The sequence below is a fragment of the Balaenoptera acutorostrata genome, chromosome 21 (genome assembly GCF_949987535.1).
Source record: "Balaenoptera acutorostrata chromosome 21, mBalAcu1.1, whole genome shotgun sequence".
Lineage (NCBI taxonomy): Eukaryota > Metazoa > Chordata > Mammalia > Artiodactyla > Balaenopteridae > Balaenoptera > Balaenoptera acutorostrata.
In genome coordinates, this window is record NC_080084.1 from 7,049,752 (window position 1) to 7,073,736 (window position 23,985).

The 23,985-nt window shown below is 38.4% G+C and overlaps 1 protein-coding gene across 2 annotated transcripts in view; it reads left to right on the forward strand.

Annotated features, from left to right (window-relative positions):
* The window catches only part of DDHD2 (DDHD domain containing 2), a 26,906-nt gene continuing 2,921 nt past the window's right edge, over window positions 1–23,985 (forward strand). For both annotated transcript variants that reach the window (XM_007178390.3, XM_057537307.1), the window contains exons 1-16: window positions 1–140; window positions 1,390–1,617; window positions 2,440–2,630; window positions 3,420–3,509; window positions 4,073–4,193; window positions 5,340–5,429; window positions 6,381–6,516; window positions 8,344–8,552; window positions 8,835–8,902; window positions 9,552–9,674; window positions 10,536–10,631; window positions 11,683–11,811; window positions 11,919–12,074; window positions 12,345–12,447; window positions 12,588–12,758; window positions 13,463–13,625. In XM_007178390.3, the coding sequence (XP_007178452.1) occupies window positions 1,398–1,617; window positions 2,440–2,630; window positions 3,420–3,509; window positions 4,073–4,193; window positions 5,340–5,429; window positions 6,381–6,516; window positions 8,344–8,552; window positions 8,835–8,902; window positions 9,552–9,674; window positions 10,536–10,631; window positions 11,683–11,811; window positions 11,919–12,074; window positions 12,345–12,447; window positions 12,588–12,758; window positions 13,463–13,625 (2,066 nt within the window). In that variant the 5' untranslated portion in view covers window positions 1–140; window positions 1,390–1,397. The remainder of the gene's footprint in view (window positions 141–1,389; window positions 1,618–2,439; window positions 2,631–3,419; window positions 3,510–4,072; window positions 4,194–5,339; window positions 5,430–6,380; window positions 6,517–8,343; window positions 8,553–8,834; window positions 8,903–9,551; window positions 9,675–10,535; window positions 10,632–11,682; window positions 11,812–11,918; window positions 12,075–12,344; window positions 12,448–12,587; window positions 12,759–13,462; window positions 13,626–23,985) is intronic.

The window sequence follows — 23,985 nt, forward strand, 5'->3', positions numbered from 1 at the left end:
CGAGCCCGGCGGGGCCGCAAGCTCCGCCCTGCTCTGCTCCGCCCCGCCCCTCTTGGGCTCGCGGGGAAGGCCTCCGCGGGGGATATGTCGTAGCCCACTCAGCGAAGGCAAGAGAACTTGAAAGGCTGCGGGGCTGCCAGGTGAGTCTGCGGCGGCGCGTTCGGGGCGGCGGCCGGGCCCAGGGCTCCGACCGGCGTGCGGGTGGGAGGCACTGCGGGATGGAGATGCCAGGGGTGAAGGAGGACGCGATGCCCGAGGCAGGGAAGGGGGGGGCTGGGAGGACCAGCCCTGGCGGGGTGGGGGTGACCTCGGTTACAGGGACGCGGCCAGGGACCCTTTTGCATCGACCGTGCCCGAAGGCACCTGGAAATTACCTCGTTTTCATCCACGCTCCGCTCCTCTCTGCGGGGCTGGACGCGGGGCGGAGAGAGGCGTCCGCGAACCCTGAGGTCCCAGACCTGGGCTGCAGGAGGCCCGGGGTCGTGGGGAGAAGGGACACGCAAGGTGGCGGAGGTAAATTCGTGCTGGGAAAAAAGATAAAGTGGCGGAAGCTGGAGAGCGTCCGCTCGGAGGGAGGCCGGGTGTTTGCGGTCCCGCTGCGCTCGGTGCTGAGATAGCGATGGTCTTGCCCGCGCCCCTCCGAGGAGCCTGGGTTTACTTTTGACGTCTGCAGTGTTAGTCTCTGCGAGTGTTAAAGGGGCGGAAATACACAGGTCACGGTCTTCCTTGAGGGAAGGAGGCTTTTAGGTCACTTGTTACTTTTCCTCTGAGACCTGGATGGTGCGAGTGGGTGCGCGCGTGCGCACAGCGGCCCCAAGCGAGGGTTCGCGTTTTCAGAATTTGTACCACAGTCTCTACTTAAGCACCCTTCAAGCATTGATAAAAAGTGACTGGTTCTTAAGTGAATAGTTTTGTTTTCAATATTGTGATTCCAGTAGTCAGGTAAATGTGTAATGACAAGGGCCTGGAGCCTACAACCAGGTGTTATTAAGACGGAGTACGCGTTTTTGCCTTGGGACCAGACTTAGATTGGAAATTGGGGTAAAATTTTTTTTGCAGTCAAGATTTCGACCATGTGTTTCTCGTGATTCCAGTTTTGTTTAATTAAACCATGCAGTTTTCTGAGAGGATTGGAAGATCAGTGCAAAGTGGTTGGTCTAACTATAAGAAGCGTTTTGTTTAAGGCCTCCTTCCTCCAAAAAAAAAAAAAGAAAAACCCCAAAAACAAAACCAAAAAAAGCTGTTAATTTATGTTATTTCTGTTTTAAATTATGCAGCCCCCTTAGATTTTTTTTCAGAAATGACTCCTTAAAAATGACCAGTTTTGTGTGTGTGAACGATTACACTGTTAATAGAAGGAAATTTTATTGATAGTTTTTTGTCTTTTAGAGAAAGAAATGTCATCAGTGGAATCACACGAGGAACAATTGTCCCAATCAGATCCATCCTCGTCACCAAACTCATGTAGTTCCTTTGAGCTGATAGACATGGATGCTGGCAGTTTGTACGAACCCGTTTCTCCTCATTGGTTTTATTGTAAGATAATAGATTCTAAGGAGACATGGATTCCTTTCAACTCTCAGGATTCACAGCAGCTGGAAGAGGCATACAGCTCTGGTAGGGTGAAAGCTATGACTTGTAATAGACGAGGACTTACTGTCATTTCTCTAAAACTGTAATATAAAAGTCCTTATAGTGAGTGCTATTAGAAGTAAATTTTAGATTTTTTTCTAGTTGTCTCATAGCATTTTTTTTTTTGCTTTACATTTTTTATACTTTCCAAATTTTACTTAATAATCTTTTCTTTTTAACATCTTTATTGGAGTATAATTGCTTTACAGTGGTGTGTTAGTTTCTGCTTTATAACATCCTATAGCATTTTTATATAGAAGTTCTGCATTACTATCCAGCCAATTTATAATATTCAAGAATTTGGTCTGTATTTTGAAAACAGAACCTATTATAATTCCTGCATAGTTAACCAATAATGTTTCTTATGTTTCAGTTTCTGTTTATGAAGAGTGTGGTACGGGCAGTGTCACATTGCAAAAGAATGAATTCTTTCATTTTTCTCTTGTTTTTTCTTCTTTTATGGAAACAAGAATGATGCTGGTTACTACCTTATCATCATGATGGTCATTAATTTATCTTTTGGTCCCTTAAACAAAAAATTCAGAAGAGCTTTCTTGTATACATTTTTTTTTAAGGGACACTCCTATCTCTCCTCAGAAAAAGAACAAAACAGCATTGGGTATTATTTTTTTCATGTTTCATTAAAACCAAGAATGATGTTGATGGTTTATAAAGTAGTTTAGCCAAGAAGAAACAGATCATTCGTGTGTTTTATAACATTATTTAGAGCATAACTCAAGAGTTGTATTTGGGGAGCTTTATTTTGCTATACTATGTACTTCTTTTCCCCTTTCCACTCCCTGATAGGAAAAGACTGTGATAGGAGAGTTGTGCCCACTGATGGGGGCAGATACGATGTTCATTTGGGGGAGAGGATGCGGTACGCCGTATACTGGGATGAGCTAGCATCGGAAGTGAGGCGCTGTACCTGGTTTTACAAGGGAGACAAAGATAATAAGTATGTTCCGTACTCAGAGAGCTTCAGCCAAGTGTTAGAGGTATTCCTGTGACCCTTTTTTACTCATTTTCTTCATTGTGTTCTTCTCTTATTTCATAATCTTTTCTTCCTCTTGTGACTTATTCTGTGAATTTACGGAGAGAGTTTGGTTCTATTTGCATCACAGTTCATAGCATTTCTTTTTGAAAGTTCGTTTCAGGATAAAGTAGTTTTATTTTCAAATTTTGAAATACTATGGAAACTATTATGTATTTAAATTAAATTTTTTTTTTCTCTAATGGTGATCTTTGTGAATATTTAAACTGTGACCACAGGATTGGTCTTTTTTGCCTTTTATTTTTCTTGCTCTGAAAATATTCTGAAATTTGCTTTAAATTGGAGTAGGATATTAATATTATTGAACGAAATATATCAAAATGTGAACAATGATTATTTCTAGTCTTGATGATGGAATTGGGACTGATTTTTTTCCTTTGTCCTGTACTATTATCGTAATTTTAAAATAAATTTGATCAATCAAGAGAAAGAACTTTATATGTAATGTAATCCTCATTTTATGGATAATATACATGCATTAACATTACTGAAAGAAATATATCAAAATGTGTACAGCGATAATCTCCAGTCTAGATGATAGAAGTAGAAGTGATTATTTTTTCTTTGTTCTATACTAGTACCTGTTCTCATTTTAAGAGAATTAAAATAAATTTGATAAATTAGAGTAAGATATTCTTACTGTAATTGTTTATCTAGCAGTATTCTTGTAAAAAAGTTCAGTTTTAATAGAAAAACCATTACGGAAATCTAATGAAATGTGTTTTCTTTTAAGGAAACTTACATGCTTGCTGTAACTCTGGATGAATGGAAAAAGAAACTGGAGTCTCCCAACAGAGAAGTTATTATATTGCACAATCCAAAGGTAAAGCAAATTAATGCCCTTCTTTAACATTGGGATTAAAGGTTAATTGCATTAGTAAGAAGAACTTAATTGGTTTCTTTTTCTGGGGATTCTACGTAGGATAAGCTTTGGACATTTTTATATTACATTCACAGTTATGAAACTTGAAGCTTTGGCTCCTACCGTCATTTCCTCGTTCAACTCTTACACAAAAATTTTCTTAGGGAAAATTATGTCACTGTAGATTTAGAAAATCACTGACACGTTATGTGAGCACCTCTTCCATGTGTAGGGTATGGTTGAAAGATCTGTTAGCCTGATGAATTTTCATTTTCCTATTTTTTTTTTTTTTTAGCTTTACTGAGGTATAATTGACAAAATAGTAAGATATTTAAAGTGTACAACATTAGCCTAATGTATTTTCAGGATTCTCATTTCAAGCTGTAGGAGTTGCATATCAGAACTCCAGTTGAGATTTGACTATGTGTTATGTTTTAAAAGACCCGTTCCTACCCCTCAGAATGTATAAATAGAAGTGTCTTTAATGTAGAGTATGTTTATTGCTCTGATCTTTTTTATTTGAGCTTATGGTACATTACCAGCCAGTCGCGGGGTCTGATGAATGGGGTTCAACACCCACTGAGCAGGGCCGACCTCGAACAGTGAAGAGAGGGGTTGAGAACATCTCTGTTGACATTCATTGTGGTAATGTTAATCATTCATTTTTTTTCTTATCTTCTGATATACTTGTTTGTTTATGACTTAAATCATGGTCTTTCTCTATGGCTTTAGATTACGTCAAGGCTTAAAAATGGTCTTTAATCAAATGGGCTTATTCTAAGTTAAGATTAGCATTACTTCATCTACTAAGAATCTTAATAGGTACAAAAATCTCTTCTAAAGTTGCTACGTATGTATGGTGGGGTGGATAAAATTTGACAGTACTAATCAGGAGGTCACTAAGTACAAATGAACTGATTTAGTCCTAATTCTAAGAAGTGTGATTCCACCTGCTTGATTATTAATTTATTCCTGGTAACTCCTGAAGGTTTTCAGGAGGTTTTCAACCAGGGAAAACTATTTTTCAGTAGGACCTTGATGGTTATCCATTGCTGTCTAGCTAGGGTCATTTATGGTTGGTTTTATAATATATTTAACTGGATTATAAAATTCCTTTCATCTTTCAGAGGAGATGGCTTGTCTCTTGGACAAAGTCGTAGACTTACTGTAATTTGAAAAGATGAGTTTAAAATTTCAGGCTTCAAATACATACCAGACTTTATTGGTACAACTGATAAAAATAGAATATTAGGTAAAAGTATCCTGTCAATATTAAATTACTTGAATTTGGTAACTGCCCTGTGGTTAAATAAGAGCATATTCTTAGGAAATACATAATAAAATATTAAAGGGTTAAAGAGATGTGATATATGCCATCTGATAATGTATGCAACCTGCTCCCAAATGGTTCAGAAAAATAAATGTGTGTGAATACACTTACACATAGAGAAATAAAGCAAATGTGGTAAATGTTAAAGTGTTGAATCTGTATAAAAAGTACATGAGAGTTTCTGTACTGTTCTTTCAAGTTTTCAATAAGATTGCAGTTATTTCAAAATAAAAAGTTTAAAAAACTTGAACAATGTTTTCACTGACTTATTACAAGATAAATTAGAAACAAAGTAAAATCACTATATTTTTACTAAGTAGTTAAATATGGGACTGTGTCTTTTAAAATATCTGCTCATATTTTAACTTGCCCATTTCTATTATCTATTCATTGTGAATGTTTGATTTTAGAATACATGACTAGTTATATAGAGTAATTTTTCTTTGTAATTTCACTTGTAGGGGAACCTTTACAGATAGATCACTTGGTTTTTGTAGTCCATGGGATCGGACCAGCCTGTGATCTCCGCTTTCGAAGCATTGTACAGTGTGGTAGGTTTGCAAAGCATGTCATATTAGATCATGTAAGGGGACTGTTAGTGCTCCTGTGAGTTGAGATAAAGTGTTGTCTTTAGTCTGTTGTCTTAGCTGCATAATAAGATTTGGAGAGCTAAAGACAGGTGGCAAGGTAGTCAAGCTTCCCAGCTTAGACCTAAAGTGCTAGTAAATTCCTTAGGCTAATAGGTTTATATTCTTAACTAATAAATCTTGAGTGAGTAAGCCCTCAAGTCTTATAAAATTGTTTTATGATGTGATGGTCCTCTTTATAACCATTCTAAATTTAAAGGGAATCATAAATATATGACCATGAAGATAATATAGTTTAAGTGAATAACAGAAGCTTCAACCATTTTTGTAATTCATACTGTGATAAACCTTATGATATTCTAATTGGAATATTTAGGTCGTTAGTATAACTTGACTTTGAAAGGTAGTATTCATAGTCTAACTGCCCTAATTTGGGAGTCTGATCCTAATGGCTAATGCCGCTAAGCATAAACCTCCTAGAAGGTTAAGATGGACGTAATATGAATTCCAAACGGCAGTGTATTTTTTAAAAATTTAAAATTTTGGGTAAAGGTTGTTTATAAGAACCAGAAAGTTAGGATAGGAACCTGACTGCAAGGCCAATTGACATGGTCAAGTGGTTTCTTTAAAAAATTGAAACAGTTCCCTTGACACGGCAGAAGTTTTGAAGTTACTGTGTGATTTTTTTTTTTATATAGAAATGTTTTGTATAGTAACAGCAGTTCTATATTAAAGGAATGTCTTTTCCTACATGCACTGTTAATTTTTTCTTGAATACTCACTCTACTTTTGACTCGAGTCAGTAGGTGCTATAAGCAAATATAGATGGATGTAGTATAATTATAAGATCTGTTGCATCCTCGCTCTACAAATTGATCGCTTCACCGTTAATGCATAGTTAATTTTCTTTTCTAGTTAACGATTTTCGCAGTGTTTCTTTGAACCTGCTACAGACGCATTTTAAGAAAGCCCAAGAAAATCAGCAGATTGGGAGGGTAGAATTTCTCCCAGTCAACTGGCACAGTCCTTTGCATTCCACTGGTGTGGATGTGTGAGTAGTACTTTACACCTTTGAGTTGCTAACTGTGATTGTAATGTTTTCTGATCATTGATATGCTTAGGAACATTTCTACTATAGCTGATTGTATATATAAAATTTTGTTCAACAGAAAACATTTTGTACTTCTGTGTCGTTTTCTTAAGAGATACATTATTAAGTGCGGACCAATCCCTTTGTTTAACTAGCTCGGGTTAGGAGTGGGGAGTTGTGTGTATCTTCTTCCAGTATGTTTTACTGGCTCATTAGTGTTTACTACTACAGCTTTATTATTTCTTTAGCATAAAGCCGAATGTTGCTTTCTCCCCATAGTGTGTAAGCATTTCCATCTTAAGATGTCAAAAGCCAACCTACCTCAAGATGTACAAAGTATTTTGTTGTTCCTTTTGTGATCACATTTAGATAATATTTGTCCAAATTTGGGGAAAAAAGGAAATTCCCAAATATTAAATTATTGGGGTTTATAACTTGAGGTATAATTGGTGCAATGACTTTTAAGTGATGGCTTTCTTAAGTTACAGGCTCAGTAGTTCTGTTGGTAAACTTTTTGGTAATGTCAGAGAAGGTTGCCTTATATTAAGGATATTCAGCTGTGGGCTCGCCAGAAAGAAGTATGTTCATAATATAGTTCTAGGATAGAAGTAGGAGATGCTTCTCTGGTAGATAAAGGAAGTAGCATTGTTTCCGTGCTGGTCTTGGAAATGGCTTTTCTGATTCCATGTCTCTCAGTTCTTAATACCCTATGATTTGAGCATATTCCACGTGCCAAATGCTCCATTGTGGTGTTGCTTTTACTAGGTGCACAGAGTTCACATTCTTTCATATTTGAGTTGATGCTAAGAGGTTACTAGGCACACATAGCCCTCTCTAAGCTACAGAAGATGTTGAAGGTTTGAGGAGTCTTTCTGGGAGCTTTGAGAAAGCTTTATGTGGAAGCTGATTTATACTACGTCAACATTGGTTTCCTTTGCGAGATATGAGTTCTGTTTGTCCTTGGCATCTGGCAGTCTCACCTTCTTTCAGCTTTTAGAAATTCGGCATAGAGAGAGAGCTGATCCATTTATCATCTGACTTGTGATCAAAAAACCTTAATGCTGAGAATTCTAGGAAAAGCCTCTTGTATCTTTTAAAAAACTTTATTGTAGAGAATTTTGTACACAAAAGTAGCATATATAATGAATCTTCATGTATTGATTATGATTACCCAGCCCAACAAGCCTCAACACGTGGCCAGTTCTGCCCCATCCATATCTTCCGTGTACTGCCCATCCCTCCACTCTATTACTTTTGGATAAAATCTTAGACATCATCATTTCATCTGTTAAAGGTTTCAGTTTGTATATCCTGTTAAGGATTAAAAAAATATATATAACACCATTATCACATCTAAAAAAATTCTTAATATCAGCAAATGTACAATCAGTATTCGAATTTGTAATTGTCTAATAAATGTCATGATTTATATGTACACATACATACATATACATGCACATACACACATAGTTTAAACTGGGATCATAAATTGCAATTAGTTGATGTCTTTTAAGTCTCTTTTAATCTCTTGATTACCTTTCTATCTCTTATTTTCTTGTAATTTATGTCTTGAGGAGGCTGGGTTTTTTGTCTTGCAGAGTTTCTCACACTCTGAATTTTGCTGGTCACATCCCTTTGGCTTCATTATAAATGTCTGTCCTCTATATTTCCTGTAAATTGGTAGTTATCCCTTGTATCTTAATTTCTAAGTGTAATTTGGATAATAACTTAGAGGAGGCTATGGAATGTATTTAGGTTTTCTGCTTAAAATATCTTTTGTTTTTTCAGAGATCTGCAGCGAATAACTCTGCCCAGCATTAACCGCCTAAGGCACTTCACCAATGATACAATTCTGGATGTCTTCTTCTACAACAGCCCCACCTACTGTCAGACTATTGTGGACACAGTTGCTTCTGAAATGAACCGATTATATGTACTTTTTCTGCAGAGGAACCCTAATTTCAAAGGGGGCGTATCCATCGCTGGTCATAGTTTAGGTAACGGATTCTATGTGACCAGAGATGACTATCACATTTTAAGGATACCTGTTTTTGAAGTACAGGGTCTTTTATCAGTATCAGATTCAGAGGTCTAGAACTGGTCTATGATGAAGAATTTGGAAGGGGTTGTAAGGGTGGTGGTGGATTGGAAAGAATGACTCCCTGCTTCATAGATTTTGCTTCATGGGTAATTGGCTTATTACTTTTTTTTGTATAAAAGACAGCTATTTAGTGCTAATGCTTTGAAATTGTCCCTTCTTTCTTCTGTTTTACTTGTAGGTTCACTTATATTGTTCGATATCCTAACAAATCAGAAAGATTCTTTGGGGGATGTTGACAGTAAAAAGGTAATTTAGATGTTCAGATAGGTTCTTTTGTATGCTTTCTTAGTAAGCATTTTTAGATTTTAGGCTTTTTGTTTTTCGCTTAGAGTCATACCATAATATTTACATTTATTTTAATTTTAACAGACTTGTAATTATCTCTGTCATTCTTGGATGATAGAAGCAAGATAGTAGTATGCTTCTACAAATATTTGCCACATTCTAAAATAATTATAGGTATCTTATTTTTTCATTATAAATATGCACTACTGATCTGTGATTAGAATTATAGAATCATTGAGTTGAAATGGAATTTGCATATGAGGAAATGAAGAGTGAATTGGATGCAAACTGATATAGTTTATAGAAATTCTGTTTGAAAGCCATCCTTAAACATTAATAAGAGCTCAGGGAAGGCTTTATTAATGATGATGAAGAATACTTTGATACTCATTCATTCACTCATTCATTTATTTAAAAACATATTAGGTTTCAGCTGACTGCAAAAACTTAAAGATCAATCACAATTTATATTTCGTATAAATTACAATTTATTCAAAGTTAAGATAGGTCTCTGTGGATATCTAACATAGTACTTTCCTTTATTGCAAAGTAATATTAATAAAAATCTGAATGAATTTAGAGAATACGAGCTTTACAATTTAACTTTTAGGATTTGCCAAGTATTTTCATGGATCAAGGAGACACACCGACACTGGAGGAAGATTTGAAGAAACTTCAACTCTCTGAATTCTTTAGTATCTTTGAGAAGGAGAAAGTAGATAAGGAAGCTCTGGTAAAAATAATCTTTTTAAACTTTGCACTATACCATTTTCAGTATTTTTTTTTAATAAATTTATTTTATTTATTTTTGGCTGCGTTGGGTCTTCGTTGCTGCGCGTGGACTTTCTCTAGTTGCAGTGAGCGGGGGCTACTCTTCCTTGCGGTGTGCAGGCTTCTCATCGCGGTGGCTTCTCTTGTTGCAGATTATGGGCTCTAGGCGCGCGGGCTTCAGTAGTTGTGGCTCGCGAGCTCTAGAGCGCAGGCTCAGTAGTTGTGGCGCGTGGGCTTAGTTGTTCCGTGGCATGTGGGATCTTCCCGGGCCAGGGATCAAACCCGTGTGCCCTGCATTGGCAGGCAGATTCTTAACCACTGTGCCACCAGGGAAGTTCCCCATTTTCAGTATTTTTATTGCTTCTTTTCATCGTACTGCTTGCTAAGAACCTGCCCTTTAGAAACATTTTAGTCATAAATACTTCGTTATCATTAGTCATGCTCTTTAGCCTTATTTGTGTGCTTTTTATCATATAAAGTGATCTTTGCTCTGTGGAGGTTCAGAGTTCCAAGGAGCCATGTTAATAGCAATGGAGCAAAGACTAAAACACAGCACAGCTCTGAAAACATGAGAGCAGGAATAAATGACCACTAACTTTTCCAACTCTTATTTTCTGTTATACTTTCTAGAGCTCTGCTGTGGATATTTGCTTGTTTATTTGTTTTTGTTACCACTAGGGAGTCCTAGTCATGCAAAGCAAAGAACAACAGAGTGTTTAGGCCTTATTCCTCTCAGAGAACAGGGCATTTACTTATTTATTTTTAGGACATTTAATTGATTTTATTTTGCCTAGAAATAAAGATATTTGATTTTTATGCTTAGGCTTTATGTACAGACAAAGATCTTCAGGAAATGGGAATTCCCTTAGGACCAAGAAAGAAGATACTAAACTACTTAAGGATCAGAAAAAATTCAGTGGTATGTGCTTAATATAGCTTGTGGGATTAAACAGTTTTTTGACTTCCCTGTATCCTTGTGCTTTGTGAGGTGTTTAGTATAGGGAGCTAAGCAATTTTTAAAATGGACCTTTGGCTCTCTTTTCAGAAATTAAACACATTTACTTTATTGATATCTTTAAAAGTGTTATTAGCTTCAGAAGTCTTTATCTCCCCTGGACTTCCACCATTCAGTTTTTTTCTTTTTTTTTTTTGTTTTTTTTGTTTTGTCACTGCTTTATTGAAATATAATTCACAACACATACCATAAAATTCACCCTTTTAAAATATACAATTCAGTGGGTTTTAGTATATTTGCAGAGTTGTATAACCATTACCACTATCTAATTCCAGAACATTTCCATCACAGCAAAAAGAAACATCATATTCATTAGCAGGCACTCCCTATTCCTCCCTCCTGTGAACCAATGATCTATTTTCTGTGTTCATGTATTTTCTTATTCTGGATATTTCATATAAACGGAGTCATACAATATGTGGCCTTTTGTGACTGGCTCCTTTCACTTAGTATAATGTATTCAAGGTATAGCCGTGTTGTAACAGTGCTTCTGCACTGAGCATTTTTGGCCACTGATTCCTTTCCATAGTCTAGTTAATTATTTTTCAACCTTTTAGCAGGTTGCTCAGTTCTGATTTAAGGCTGATAGAGACATACTACTTGCTTTGATTAGAAAGGCATAGCACTTCATTGAACTCCTCAGCAATCCCCAACATTCATTCCACAGTGCTCTGCTATCGTTTTCTCTCATGATGGTTGCCTAAAGTTTCAACTGCTACCCAAATGGCTTTGTACAGCTTTCATTATTTCAGAGCATGTAGGGATATCAATTCATAATTTAAGGCAACTTTTGTTTTCATCAGCTTTATCTTGTTCTCTGAGAGATTCTTCTTAAAATTGTTGACTACCATTTCAAAACCTTCCCAAGCATCCTTTTAAACCAGTAGAAAACTGTATAATCCTTTGGATATTTTCACTACATAGCAGCTCCACAGAACTATTTTTTATTCTTTAGGGAATTAATAGACCAACCCCGAAATCACCTGCAGGGGCGAATATGTCTAACATCCCCAAAGAATCGGAGTTCTGCAGTAGTACTAATGGTACTGGAAATGATGAACATCTGGATGTTGGCATTGGGCAGGTAACAATACTAATTCTCTTTGGTCATTTTATTGTTTGCCATTGGTATGGTAGGAACAGATGTAACTTTTGTTATTAATGAGAGATGCTTTTATTTCCTCCTTCCAGGTGCCTGTAAAATACCCCCGGCTCATCTATAAACCAGAAATATTCTTTGCCTTTGGATCTCCCATTGGAATGTTCCTTACTGTCCGAGGCCTAAAAAGAATTGACCCCAACTACAAATTTCCAACATGCAAAGGTTTCTTCAATATTTATCACCCTGTAAGCATTGGACAGCTCTTGTGGTTTTACCTGAATATTAGGGCTTATTGGTAAAGAGCATACGATATTCTATTGTGTTGATTTACTTTTTTCTATATTATTCTGCAGTAATGAGATAATTTATAATAGTATGAATCTGGAAGTGATGGGGCAGAACAACTACATTTAAAAAAATGAGCTTATAATTATTCTTGCCTGATACATAGCTCCTGAGACTGTCATTATCTTTCTTCAGCAGAGGTATATGTAGCTATTGTTTTTCCTATGTAGTTTGATCCTGTGGCCTATAGAATTGAACCAATGGTGGTCCCAGGAGTAGAATTTGAGCCAATGCTGATCCCGCATCATAAAGGCAGAAAGCGGATGCACTTAGGTAAGTCTTGAGTATAGAACCTGGTAATTCTAGACCTTCTGGTCAGTGCACACTGACTGGACCTCATTCACTTTGTTTAGCTGTGTTGAACGCTTTTACCTCTGTAAACCATGTAATGTTCTTTTTCATATATGTTTCAGAACTGAGAGAGGGCTTGACCAGGATGAGCATGGACCTTAAGAACAACTTGCTAGGTTCGCTGCGGATGGCCTGGAAGTCTTTTACCAGAGCTCCATACCCTGCCTTACAAGCTTCAGAAACTGCAGAAGAAACTGAAGTAGAACCTGAATCAAGTTCAGAGAAGCCTAGTGGTCAGTGACACTGTACATATTGATTTCCTGCACCAGGCCAGATAACAGGGACTCCATGGTGTCTGGTTCTTATTCTCCCAGGGTCTTCTTACTTTCTCCTTTTTATTGTTTAGGACCAATACTATGAGTCCTAATGGGCCTTCAACTCTGCTGGTGTTTTCTGTCATCTAATAGCCACAAATTTTGGAAAAACATTATTTGTGAGGGAAGATGTCAAGAGAAGCTGAGCATCTAGTAATGAGGCTTTAAAACATTCCCCACTTGGGCACTATGGCAGTGATGCTCAGAGCCTACACTGTGAAGAACCTTGCTTTTACAGGGGAATGTCTGTGTATTCATGGGTTGGTTTTATTTTCCTGGCTGGGGACTAGCTAGGACACTTTTCCTGTTAATTTCACAGTTAATACTGCATTCTTTTGCTTTAGTTTTCAATTGCCTAAGGAGTTCTAACCCTGTTTGCATTTAGTTTGTAAACCAAAGGCCAATGGAATTAGCCATTAAAGGTACAGGAAGGAAGAAAGGGATTGGATAAAATCAGTGTGCCTTGAGGAGAAGCTTTAAGGGGATTGAGAGGAGGAAAATGAGAAAGAGCTTTCTGAGCAGGGTAGCTCATCCTGCGGTACAGCTGGAGTCTGAGGGAAAGTAAGGACAACCTTGGAGGGCTGGACGCTTTTATATTCTTACTATGGTTCTTCTGTATCCAGATGTTAGCACAGAAGAGAACCTTGTAGCAGTTAAACAAGAAGCCCCCCCCATCCATGTGGGAATGCTGAATGGAGGCCAGCGCATCGACTATGTGCTACAGGAGAAGCCCATTGAAAGTTTTAATGAATATTTATTTGCTTTACAAAGTCATCTATGCTACTGGTAAGTGTTTGTTTTTTTAAGTCTATCTTTTTTTAAAATTAATTAACTTATTTTATTTTTGGCTGTGTTGGGTCTTCGTTGCTGTGCGTGGTCTTTCTTTAGTTGTGGCGAGCGGGGGCTACTCTTCGTTGCTGTCACGGGCTTCTCATTGCGGTGGCTTCTCTTGTTGCGGAGCATGGGCTCTAGGCGCGCGGGCTTCAGTAGTTGTGGCTCATGGGCTTAGTAGTTGTGGCTCACGGGCTCTAGAGCGCAGGCTCAGTAGTTGTGGCACACAGGCTTAGTTGCTCCACGGCATGTGGGATCTTCCTGGAGCAGGGCTTGAACCCGTGTCCCCTACATTGGCAGGAGGATTCTTAACCACTGCGCCACCAAGGAAGCCCCTAAGTGTTTGTTTTTGTTTTGGGGTTTTTTGGTCTTAATTGTTTGTTAAGATTTCTTCAAATGATATGAGTGTGCTGTTTTGTAATTGTCTGAACAAGAAATCATTCTAATCCCAAATGTACACTGGCCTATCCTTCTTTTTCTACATCTATCAAATATCTGTGAAACAATTAAGACTTATTTCACCGAGCATAATATTCTTTAGGTCCATCCATGTTGCTGCAAATGGCAGAATTCCATCGTTTTTTTTATGGCTGAGTATTATTCCATTGTAATATATACCACATTTTCTTTACTCATTTGTCTGTTGCTGGACACTTAGGTTGCTTCCGTATCTTAGTTATCGTGATTAGTGCTGCTGTGAACATTGGGGTGCGTGTATCTTTTCAAGTTAGTGTTTTTGTTTTTTCTGGATATATACCCAGGAGTGGAATTGCTGGGTCATATGGTGGTTCTATTTTTATTTTTTTGAGGAGCCTCCATACTGTTTTCCACAGTGGCTGCACCATTTCACATTCCCACCAACAGTGGACAAGCATTCCCGTTTCTCCACATCCTCGCCAGTGTTTGTTATTTGTGTTCCTTTTGATGACAGCCGTTCTGACAGGTGTGAGGTGGTATCTCATTGTGGTTTTTTTTTAAATATATTTATTTATTTATTTATTTATTTATTTTGGCTGTGTTGGGTCTTTGTTGCTGCGCGCGGGCTTTCTCTAGTTGTGGCCAGCGGGGGCCACTCTTCGTTACAGTCTGTGGGCTTCTCATTGCGGTGGCTTCTCCTGTTGCGGAGCACGGGCTCTAGGCACGCGGGCTTCAGCAGCTGTGGCGCACGGGCTCTAGAGCACAGGCCCAGTAGTTGTGGCGCACGGACTTAGTTGCTCCGCGGCATGTGGGATCTTCCCGGACCAGGGCTCAAACCCGTGTCCCCTGCATTGGCAGGCGGATTCCCAACCACTGCGCCACCAGGGAAGCCCTCATTGTGGTTTTGATTTGCATTTCCCTGATGATTAGTGATGTTGAGCATCTTTTCATGTGCCTGTTATCCATTTATGTGTCTTTCTTGGAAAAATGTCTGTTCAGGTCTCCTGCCCATTTTTTGATTGGGTTTTGTTTTTTTTTTTGATACTGAGTTTTATGAGCTGTTTATATATTTTGGATATTAACCCCTTATCACTCATATCATGTGCATATATTTTCTCCCATTCAGTAGCTTTTCGTTTCGTTTTGTTGATGGTTTCCTTTGCTGTGTAAAAGCTTTTAAGTTTAATTAGGTCCCATTTGTTTATTTTTGCTTTTATTTTTTTGCCTTAGGAGACAGATCCAAAAAAATATTGCTGTGATTTATGTCAAAGAGTGTTCTGCCTATATTCTCTTCTAGGGGGTTTATGGTTTCCAGTCTTACATTTAGGTCTTTCATCCATTTTGAGTTTATTTTTGTAAATGGTGTGCAGAAATTTTCTAATCTCATTCCTTTACATGTAGCTGTCCAGTTTTCCCAGCACCACTTGTCAAAGAAACTGTCTTTTCTCCATTTTGCATTCTTGCCTCCTTTGTCATAGATTAATTAACCATAGGTGCATGGGTTTATTTCTGGGCTCTTTATTCTGCTCCATTGATCTATGTGTCTGTTTTTGTGCCAGTACTAATCTGTTTTTTTTTTTTTTTTTTCAAATGTATTTTTTGCTTGTTAATTGAATGACCTTGAATGTTTACTTCTCTATTCATGAGTGGCTTCTTTTTCTTTTTCTGTTTCTTTTTTTAAGGATTTTCTTTTTAATTAATTAATTTATTTATTTTTGTCTGTATTGGGTCTTCGGTTCGTGCGAGGGCTTTCTCCAGTTGCGGCAAGCGGGGGCCACTCTTCATCGCGGTGCGGGGACCGCTCTTCATCGCTGTGCGCGGGCCTTTCTCCATCGCGGCCCCTCCCGTTGCGGGGCACAGGCTCCAGACGCGCAGGCTCAGCAATTGTGGCTCACGGGCCCAGCTGCTCCGTGGCATGTGGGATCTTCCCAGACCAGGGCTCGAACCCGTGTCCCCTGCATTAGCAGGCAGATTCTCAACCACTGCGCCACCAGGGAAGCCCACTAATCTGTTTTGATAACTGTAGCTTTGTAGTATGGTCTGAAGTCAGGGAGGGTGATATCTCCAGCTTTGTTCTTTTTTTCTCAAGACTGTTTTGGCAATATGGGGCCTTTTGTGATTCCATATAGATTTTAGGATTATTTGTTCTAGTTCTGTGAAAAATGTCATGGGTATTTTGGTAGGGATCGCATTAAGTCTGTAGATTGCTTTGGATAGTATGGCCATTTTAACAGTATTAATTCTTCCATTCCAAGAGCGTAGGATATCTTTCCATTTCTTTGTATCATCTTCAGTTTCCTTCATCAGTGTTTTATAATTTTCAGAGTGTAGGTTTTTCACCTCCTTGGTTAAGTTTATTCCTAGGGTATTTTATTCTTTTTGATGTAATTTTAAATGGGATTTTTTTTCTACTTTCTCTTTCGATAGTTCATCATTAGTGTATAGGAAAGCAATAGATTTCTGTATATTAATCTTGTATCCTGCAAGTTTACTGAATTCATTTATTACTTGTAACAGTTTTTTGGTGGAGGCTTTAGGGTTTTCTATACAAAGTATCATGCTATCTGCAAATAGTGACAGTTTTACTTCCTCCCTTCCAATTTGGATGCCTTTCTTTTTTTCTTTTTTTTTCCTTTCTTTTTTATTTGTCTGATTGCTGTGGCTAGGACTTCCAATACTATGTTAAATAGAAGGGGCAACATTAGGCATCTTTGTCTTGTTCCTGAATTTGGAGGAAAGGCTTTCAGCTTTTCATTGTTGCATATGACGTTAGCTGTGGGTTTGTCATAAATGGCCTTTGTTATGTTGAGATATGTTCCCTCTATATCAACTTTGATGAGTGTTCTTTTCAAGAATGGATGTTGAATTTTATTAAATGCATTTCTGTGTCCATTAAGGTGATCGTGTGATTTTTGTCCTTTCTTTTGTTGATGTGGTATATCACATTGATTGATTTGTGAATGTTGAACCATCCTTGTGTCCCTGGAATAAATCCCACTTGATCATTATGTATGATCCTTTTTTTATATTGTTGGATTCAGTTTGCTAACATTTTGTTGAGAAGTTGTGCATCTGTATTCATCAAAGATATTGGCCTGTAATTTTCTTTTTTTGTATTGTATTGGTCTGGTTTGGGTATCAGGATAATGGTGGCCTCGTAGAATGAATTTGGGAGTATTTCCTCCTCTTCAGTTTTTTGGAATAGTTAAAGGAGGATAGGTGTTAGCTCTTCTTTGTACGTTTGCTACAATTCCCCTGTGAAGTCAGTCCTGGACTTCTGTTTCCTGAGAGTTTTTTTTAATTACAAATTTAATTTCACTAGTGTTTGGTCTGTTTAAATGGTCTGTTTCTTCTTGATTCAGTCTTGGCAATTTTTATGTTTCTAGAAATTTGTCCATTTCTTCTAGGTTGTCCAATTTGTTGGACTATAACTGTTCATAGTATCCTTTTATGATTTTTTTTATATCTCTGTGGTAGTGGTTGTAATTTCTCCTCTTTCATTTCTTATTTTGTTTATTTGGGTCCTCTCTCTTTTCTTCTTGGTGAGCCTGGCTAAAGGTTTATCCTTTTTGTTTATCTTTTCAAAAAACCAGCTCTCATTTTCATTGATCTTTTTTATTACTTTCTTTAATCTCTATTTTATTTCCTTCTCTGATCTTTATTATTTCCTTCCTTCTGCTGACTTTGGGCTTTGTTCTTCTTTTTCTAATTCCCTTAGGTGGTAGGTTTGTTTGAGATTTTTCTTATTTCTTGAGGAAGGCCTGTATCACTATAAACTTTCCTCTTAAATCTGTTTTTGCTGCATCCCATAGATTTTGGAGAGTTGTGTTTCCATTTTTATTTGTCTCAAGGTATTTTCTGATTTCCTCTTTGATTTCTTTATTGACCCATCATTTTTTAGTAGCATGTCATTTAGTCTCCATGTGTTTGTTCTTTTCCCATTTTTCTTTCTGTAATTGATTTCTAGTTTCATACCGTTGTGGTCGGAAAAAAGCTTGATATAATTTCTATCCTCTGAAATTTGTTGAGACTTGTTTTGTGGCCCAACATGTGATCTGTCCTGGAGAACATTTCATGTGCACTTGGAAAAAATGTGTATTCTGCTCTTTTGGAATGTAATGTCCTGTAGATATCTATTATGTCCACCTAGTCTATTGTGTCATTTAAGGCCACTGTTGCCTTATTGATTTTCTGTCTGGATTATCTGTCCATTGATGAAAATGGAATGTTAAAGTCTCCTACTATTACTGTATTATTGTCAGTTTCTCCTCTTATGTCTGTTACTATTTGCTTTATATATTTAGCTGCTCCTGTCTTGGATGCATATATAGTAACAAATGTTATATCCTGTTCTCGTATTGATCCTTTTATCATTATAGAACGCCCTCCTTTTGTCTTTTGTTATAGCCTTTGTTTTAAAGTCTATTTTGTCTGATAGGAATACTGCTGCCCCTGCTTTTTCATTTCTGTTTACAGGAAATATCTTTTTCCATTCCCTTATTTTCAGCCTGTGTGTGTCTTTAGCTCTGACGTGAGTTTCCTGGAGGCAGCATATAGATGGGTCTTGTTTTTTGTCCAGTCACCCACCCTGTGTCTTTTTAAAATTTATTTATTTATTTTTGGCTGCGTTGGGTCTTCGTTGCTGTGTGTAGGCTTCTCATTGCTTTGGCTTCTCTTGTTGCGGAGCATGGGCTCTAGGCACGTGGGCTTCAGTAGTTGTGGCACGTGGGCTCAGTAGTTGTGGCTTGTGGGCTCTAGAGTGCAGGCTCAATAGTCGTGGCGCACGGGCTTAGTTGCTCCACGGCATATGGGATCTTCCCGGACCAGGGCTCGAACCCGTGTCCCCTGCATTGGCAGGCGGATTCTTAACCACTGCGCCACCAGGGAAGCCCCACCCTGTGTCTTTTGATTGGAGCATTTAGTCCATTGACATTTAAAGTAATTATTGATAGGTATGTACTTATTGCCATTTTTTTTAAAAATATTTATTTATTTATTTATTTATTTATTTATGGCTGTGTTGGGTCTTCGTTTCTGTGCGAGGGCTTTCTCTAGTTGTGGCAAGCGGGGGCCACTCTTCATCGCGGTGCGCGGGCCTCTCACTATCGTGGCCTCTCTTGTTGCGGAGCACAGGCTCCAGATGCGCAGGCTCAGTAATTGTGGCTCACGGGCCTAGTTGCTCCGTGGCATGTGGGATCCTCCCAGACCAGGGCTCGAACCCGTGTCCCCTGCATTGGCAGGCGGATTCTCAACCACTGCGCCACCAGGGAAGCCCTTATTGCCATTTTATTACTTGTTTTCTGGTTGTTTTTGTAGTTCTTCTGTATTCATTTCTTTTTTTTCTTCCTTTGTGGTTTAATGATTTTATTTAGCAGTATGCTTGTGTTCCTTACTTTTTTGTGTGTGTGTATATGTTGTAGTTTTTTGATTTGTGATTACCATGGGGTTCTTATATGTTGACCTATATCTACTTGTGTTAAACTGGCAGTCATTTAAGTTCAAACATATTCTAAACAACCTATGTTATTTTACTCCCCTCCCCTGCATTTTGTGGTTTTGATGTTACATTTCACATCTGTTTATCCCTTAACTGTTTATTGTAGTTATAGTTGCTTTTACAGTTTTTTGTCTTTTAATCTTCATACTGGCTTATTTAAGTGGTTGATCCTCAGTCCTTACTATGTATTTGCCTTTTCTATTGGGATTTTCCCTTTTCTATAGGTTCTTACTTCTTTTCTACTTAGAGAAGACCCTTTAACATTTCTTTTAGAGTAGGTTTAGTATTGATGAACTGTTTCAGTTTTTGCTTGTCTGAGCAGTTCTTTATCTCTTCTTCAATTCTGAATGATAATCTTGTTGGGCAGAGTATCCTGGGTTGCAGGTTTTTCCCTTTCAGGACTTTGAATATATCATGCCACTCCCTTCTGGCCTGCAAGGTTTCTGCAGAGAAATCAGCTGATAGCCTTATGGGGATTCCCTTGTGTATGACTCTCTTTTTTTCTTGCTGCCTTCAGAAGCCTCTCTTTACCTTTTGCCATTTTAATTATGTTATGTCTTGGTGTGAGTTTGCTTGGGTTCATCTTGTTTGGGACCCTCTGTGCTTCCTGTTCCTGGATATTTGTTTCCTTCAGGTTTGGGAAGTTTTCAGCCACAATTTCCTCAAATACATTTTCGATGCCCTGCTCTCTCTCTCTTCTCCTTCTGAGACCCCTATAATGTGAATGTTGGTACATTTAATGTTAGCCCAGAGATCTCTTATACCGTTTTCATTTTTTTAAATCTCTCTTTTCTTTTTGCTGTTCTGATTGGGTGTTTTCCATTATTCTATGTTTCAGATCACTTATGTGTTCTTCTGTATCACTTAGTCTGCTATTCAGTTCTTTTCGTGTGTTTTTTATTGCAGCTATTGAATTCTTCATTTCTGATTGGGTCTTTCTTATACATTCTAGTTCCTTGTTAAAATTCTCACTATGTTCATTTGTTCTTTTCCCTAATTCAGTTAACATTTTTTAATTAACTGTGTTCTGAATTCTTTATCTGGTAAATTGTTTATTTCTGTTTCATTATTTATTTTTTCATGGGTTTTCTCTTGCTGTTTCAATTGAGAGCAGTTCGTCTGCCTTTTCGTTTTGCTTAACTTTTTCTGTCACTATGAATTTAGGTGAAACAGTTACCTATTGCGGTCTGAAAGGGGTATTCTTATGTGGGAGCATCCTTATACAGACTGTGTGTGCCCAGTGCCTTTGATGGGAGAGCAGGATTTGATGACATGGACAAAGTCATCTTTCCTCAGCTATCACCTTAGTAGGGGGTGGAGCTGGAGCTGGGTGTGAGGTGGGACTTCCCCTCTGCTCAGTGGCTGTCACCATGCATTGGGGACAGGGTCTGATCCTAAGTTGCTGGAGCCAAAGCCCTGAGGGTCCGGCCCAGGCTGGCTCTGTTCCCTTTAGGTGTGTTTCCCACCCCCCCTGCCCTGGAACCCTTGCCCCATAGCTGGGGAGGGCAGACAAAAGTGGGGCCCACGTGGGCTCTCTGCAGACAGAGGTCCGAGCTGTCTGCCCTGTGCAGCCCGGGGTGCATGTCCCCTTTGCCCCTCATAGTCAGTCACTGCCCCCGGCCTCCCCTGTCTTGTTATGGGGCCACACTGCAGGGCAGCTGGGGCCTGTGTGGGCTCTTGGTGTATGCTGGGGCGTAAGCCGCGGGGTGGAGGCCGCCGTCAGAGTTCTGGGCTTCTTCTGATGCACTGCTTGAGTAAGTGCCAACAGTGGCTGCTGACCCCCACCCAGACTCCGCCCCAGGTCCGGGTTGCCTGTGCATCCCTTGGCTGTGTTTCTCCCTGTCGTGGCGGCCCTAGATGCTGTGCAATGGTGCATCGTCATGGAGCAAGTGGGGCTGAGGTGTGCACCCAGGCGGGGAGACCTGGCAGCCACTAGAGCAGTCCTCCCACTGTACTCTCCGCCCTGCCTGGGGGCGAGCCAGCACGCACGCGCTCCCACAGCCCTGCTGCCCTCCAGCTAGCCAAGGGGGCTCGTCTCCCCTGATTAGGACCCCAGGACTGGGGCGTTCAGTCTGAGGCTCTCACTGCTCACTCCCCAGGGTGGGTCTCCGCCTGTGCATTCTCCCTTTTCCTCTGAGTCCCCTCCCAGGGGCACAGGTCCCAACCTGATCGCTTTTCTTCCCATCCTAAACGATTACATGTGGATCTTTCTTACAGCCTTGGTTGTACAGGAGTTTTTTTGCCAGTTTCCATTCCACATATAGATGTACTTTTGATGTGTTTTTTTGGGGGGTGAGTTCCATGTCCTCTTACTCTGCCACGTTGATCGATCCCCCTTGCCATCCATACATCTTCTTTGGTGAATTGTCTGTTGAAATCTTTTGCCCATTAAAAAAATTGGATTGTTTCATTATTAAGTTTCGAGAGTTTTCTATATTTTAGTTACAAGTTCTTTTCAGATATACTTTTTTTCCTCAGGATGTGGTTTGGTTTTCATTTTTCTAGCAAGTAGGTTTTGAAGCGCAGTTTTTTATTTTGATGAAGTCCATTTTACTGATGTTTGTGCTTTTCTGACATATTTAAGAAATCTTTGCCAAATCCAATGTCATTAAGGTTTCTCCTTTGTTTTAGAAGTTGTGTCATTTTAGCTTTTACATTTAGCTCTATGATCCATTTTGATTGAGTTAATTTTTAAAGATGGTGTGAGGAAAGGATTGAGGTTCATTGTTTTGCATGTGGTTTTCCTGTTCTAGCAACATTTGTTGAAAAGTTTATTCAGATGGAGAAACTGTTGAATTGCTTTGGCTCTGTTTTGTTCCACTGATCTGTTTGTCTATCCTTATGCCAATAAAACACTGTCCTGATTACTGTAGCTTTATAGTAAGGCTTAAAATTAGGTATCGTGAGTCCTTCATCTTTGTTGTTCCTATTCGTAGTTATTTTAGGTATTGTAGGTCCTCTGCATTTCCTTATATATTGTAGAATGAACTTGTTAATTTCAGCCAAAAAGCTTTTTAGGGATTTTGATTGTGATTGCATTTTATCTATAGATCAATTTGGGGGAAGAATTGACATCTTAATAATGCTGAGTCTTCTGACCCACGAACACAGTTCTCTCAGTGTATTTTGGTCTTTAGTTTCTCTCAGCAGTGTTTTCTGGTTTTCAGCGTATGTATCATGCACTCTATAATTCATATTGCCCTCCTCCTATTATGAATAAGGTTGAGCATCTTGACATATATTTAAGGACCATTTTAATTTTGGGGGGGAGTTATCTATATACCCTTTATTCTATTTTATATTGAAATTTTGGTTTTTTAATTGATAAATCTGTGATATGAGTTGTAAATACCTTTTCCCCAGTTTGTCTTTGACATTGTGTACATTACTTTTTGCTAAGTAGAAATTTTGATTTTTATGTAGTCAAATTTATTTTTTTTTCCTTTTTTGGCTTCTGGAATTTGTGTCATACTTAGATTTTCCTTGTTCTCCAAAGAATTCCTTACCACAGTTTATTCTGATATTTTAGGGTTTCATTTTTACATATAAATCTTTGATTCTGTTCAAATTTATCCTAATAGTAAGGTGTGGATTGATCCAAATCATTTTCAGGATAGCTATCCAGTTGTTGCAACACTGTTAATAGATCTGAGGTTCTAACTTTATTGTATTAAATTTCTATGAGTATTTAAGGCTATTTCTGGATTTCCTGTTCTTTTCTATTGATCCATTTATTTATGCACCAGGATCACACCATTTTAATATCTTGTTTAGCTAATCTCCCCTCACCGGTATAGGAGGAAGGAGTTTCTTAACCTGCCATCTATGTATGGAGCTTGTGGGGAATAGAAAAAAGTCTATGAGTCCAGTGAAATTCTATTTATAATTTCGGGTATATATGTATATGGTGTCTTTTCTGGGGAGAAATCCATAGGTTTCATTAGATTCTCAAATAGATCCATGACTCAAAAAATGTCAAACCTTAGATCTAGAAAACTGTTTGAGCCATATACCCTTACGGCAATCCGTGAATGCTGTATTTTTATAATCAAATTTCTTTACAAACTGGATATAAATAATTGCTTGTACACACACTGAATAATATCTGGAAGATGCATGAGAAATTGGTAACGTCGGTTGTCAGAAGTTGGGGACTAGTGGTGAAGAAACAGTGAGAAGGAGACTTCATTATTATATCCTTTTATATCTTTGATTTTTATTCATATGATTGTATTGGCTTTTTGAAAAAGGTGAATAACATTTAAAAAATTAAGGTGATGAATTGGATGACTCTTCCATGTTGTTCCAAGAGTGAGTTCTGTGGAAAGGGAGGGCTTGGTCATTTACTACTGGCTTTTTTATATTACAGGACATAATGCTAGACTTATTTGTTATAAGGTT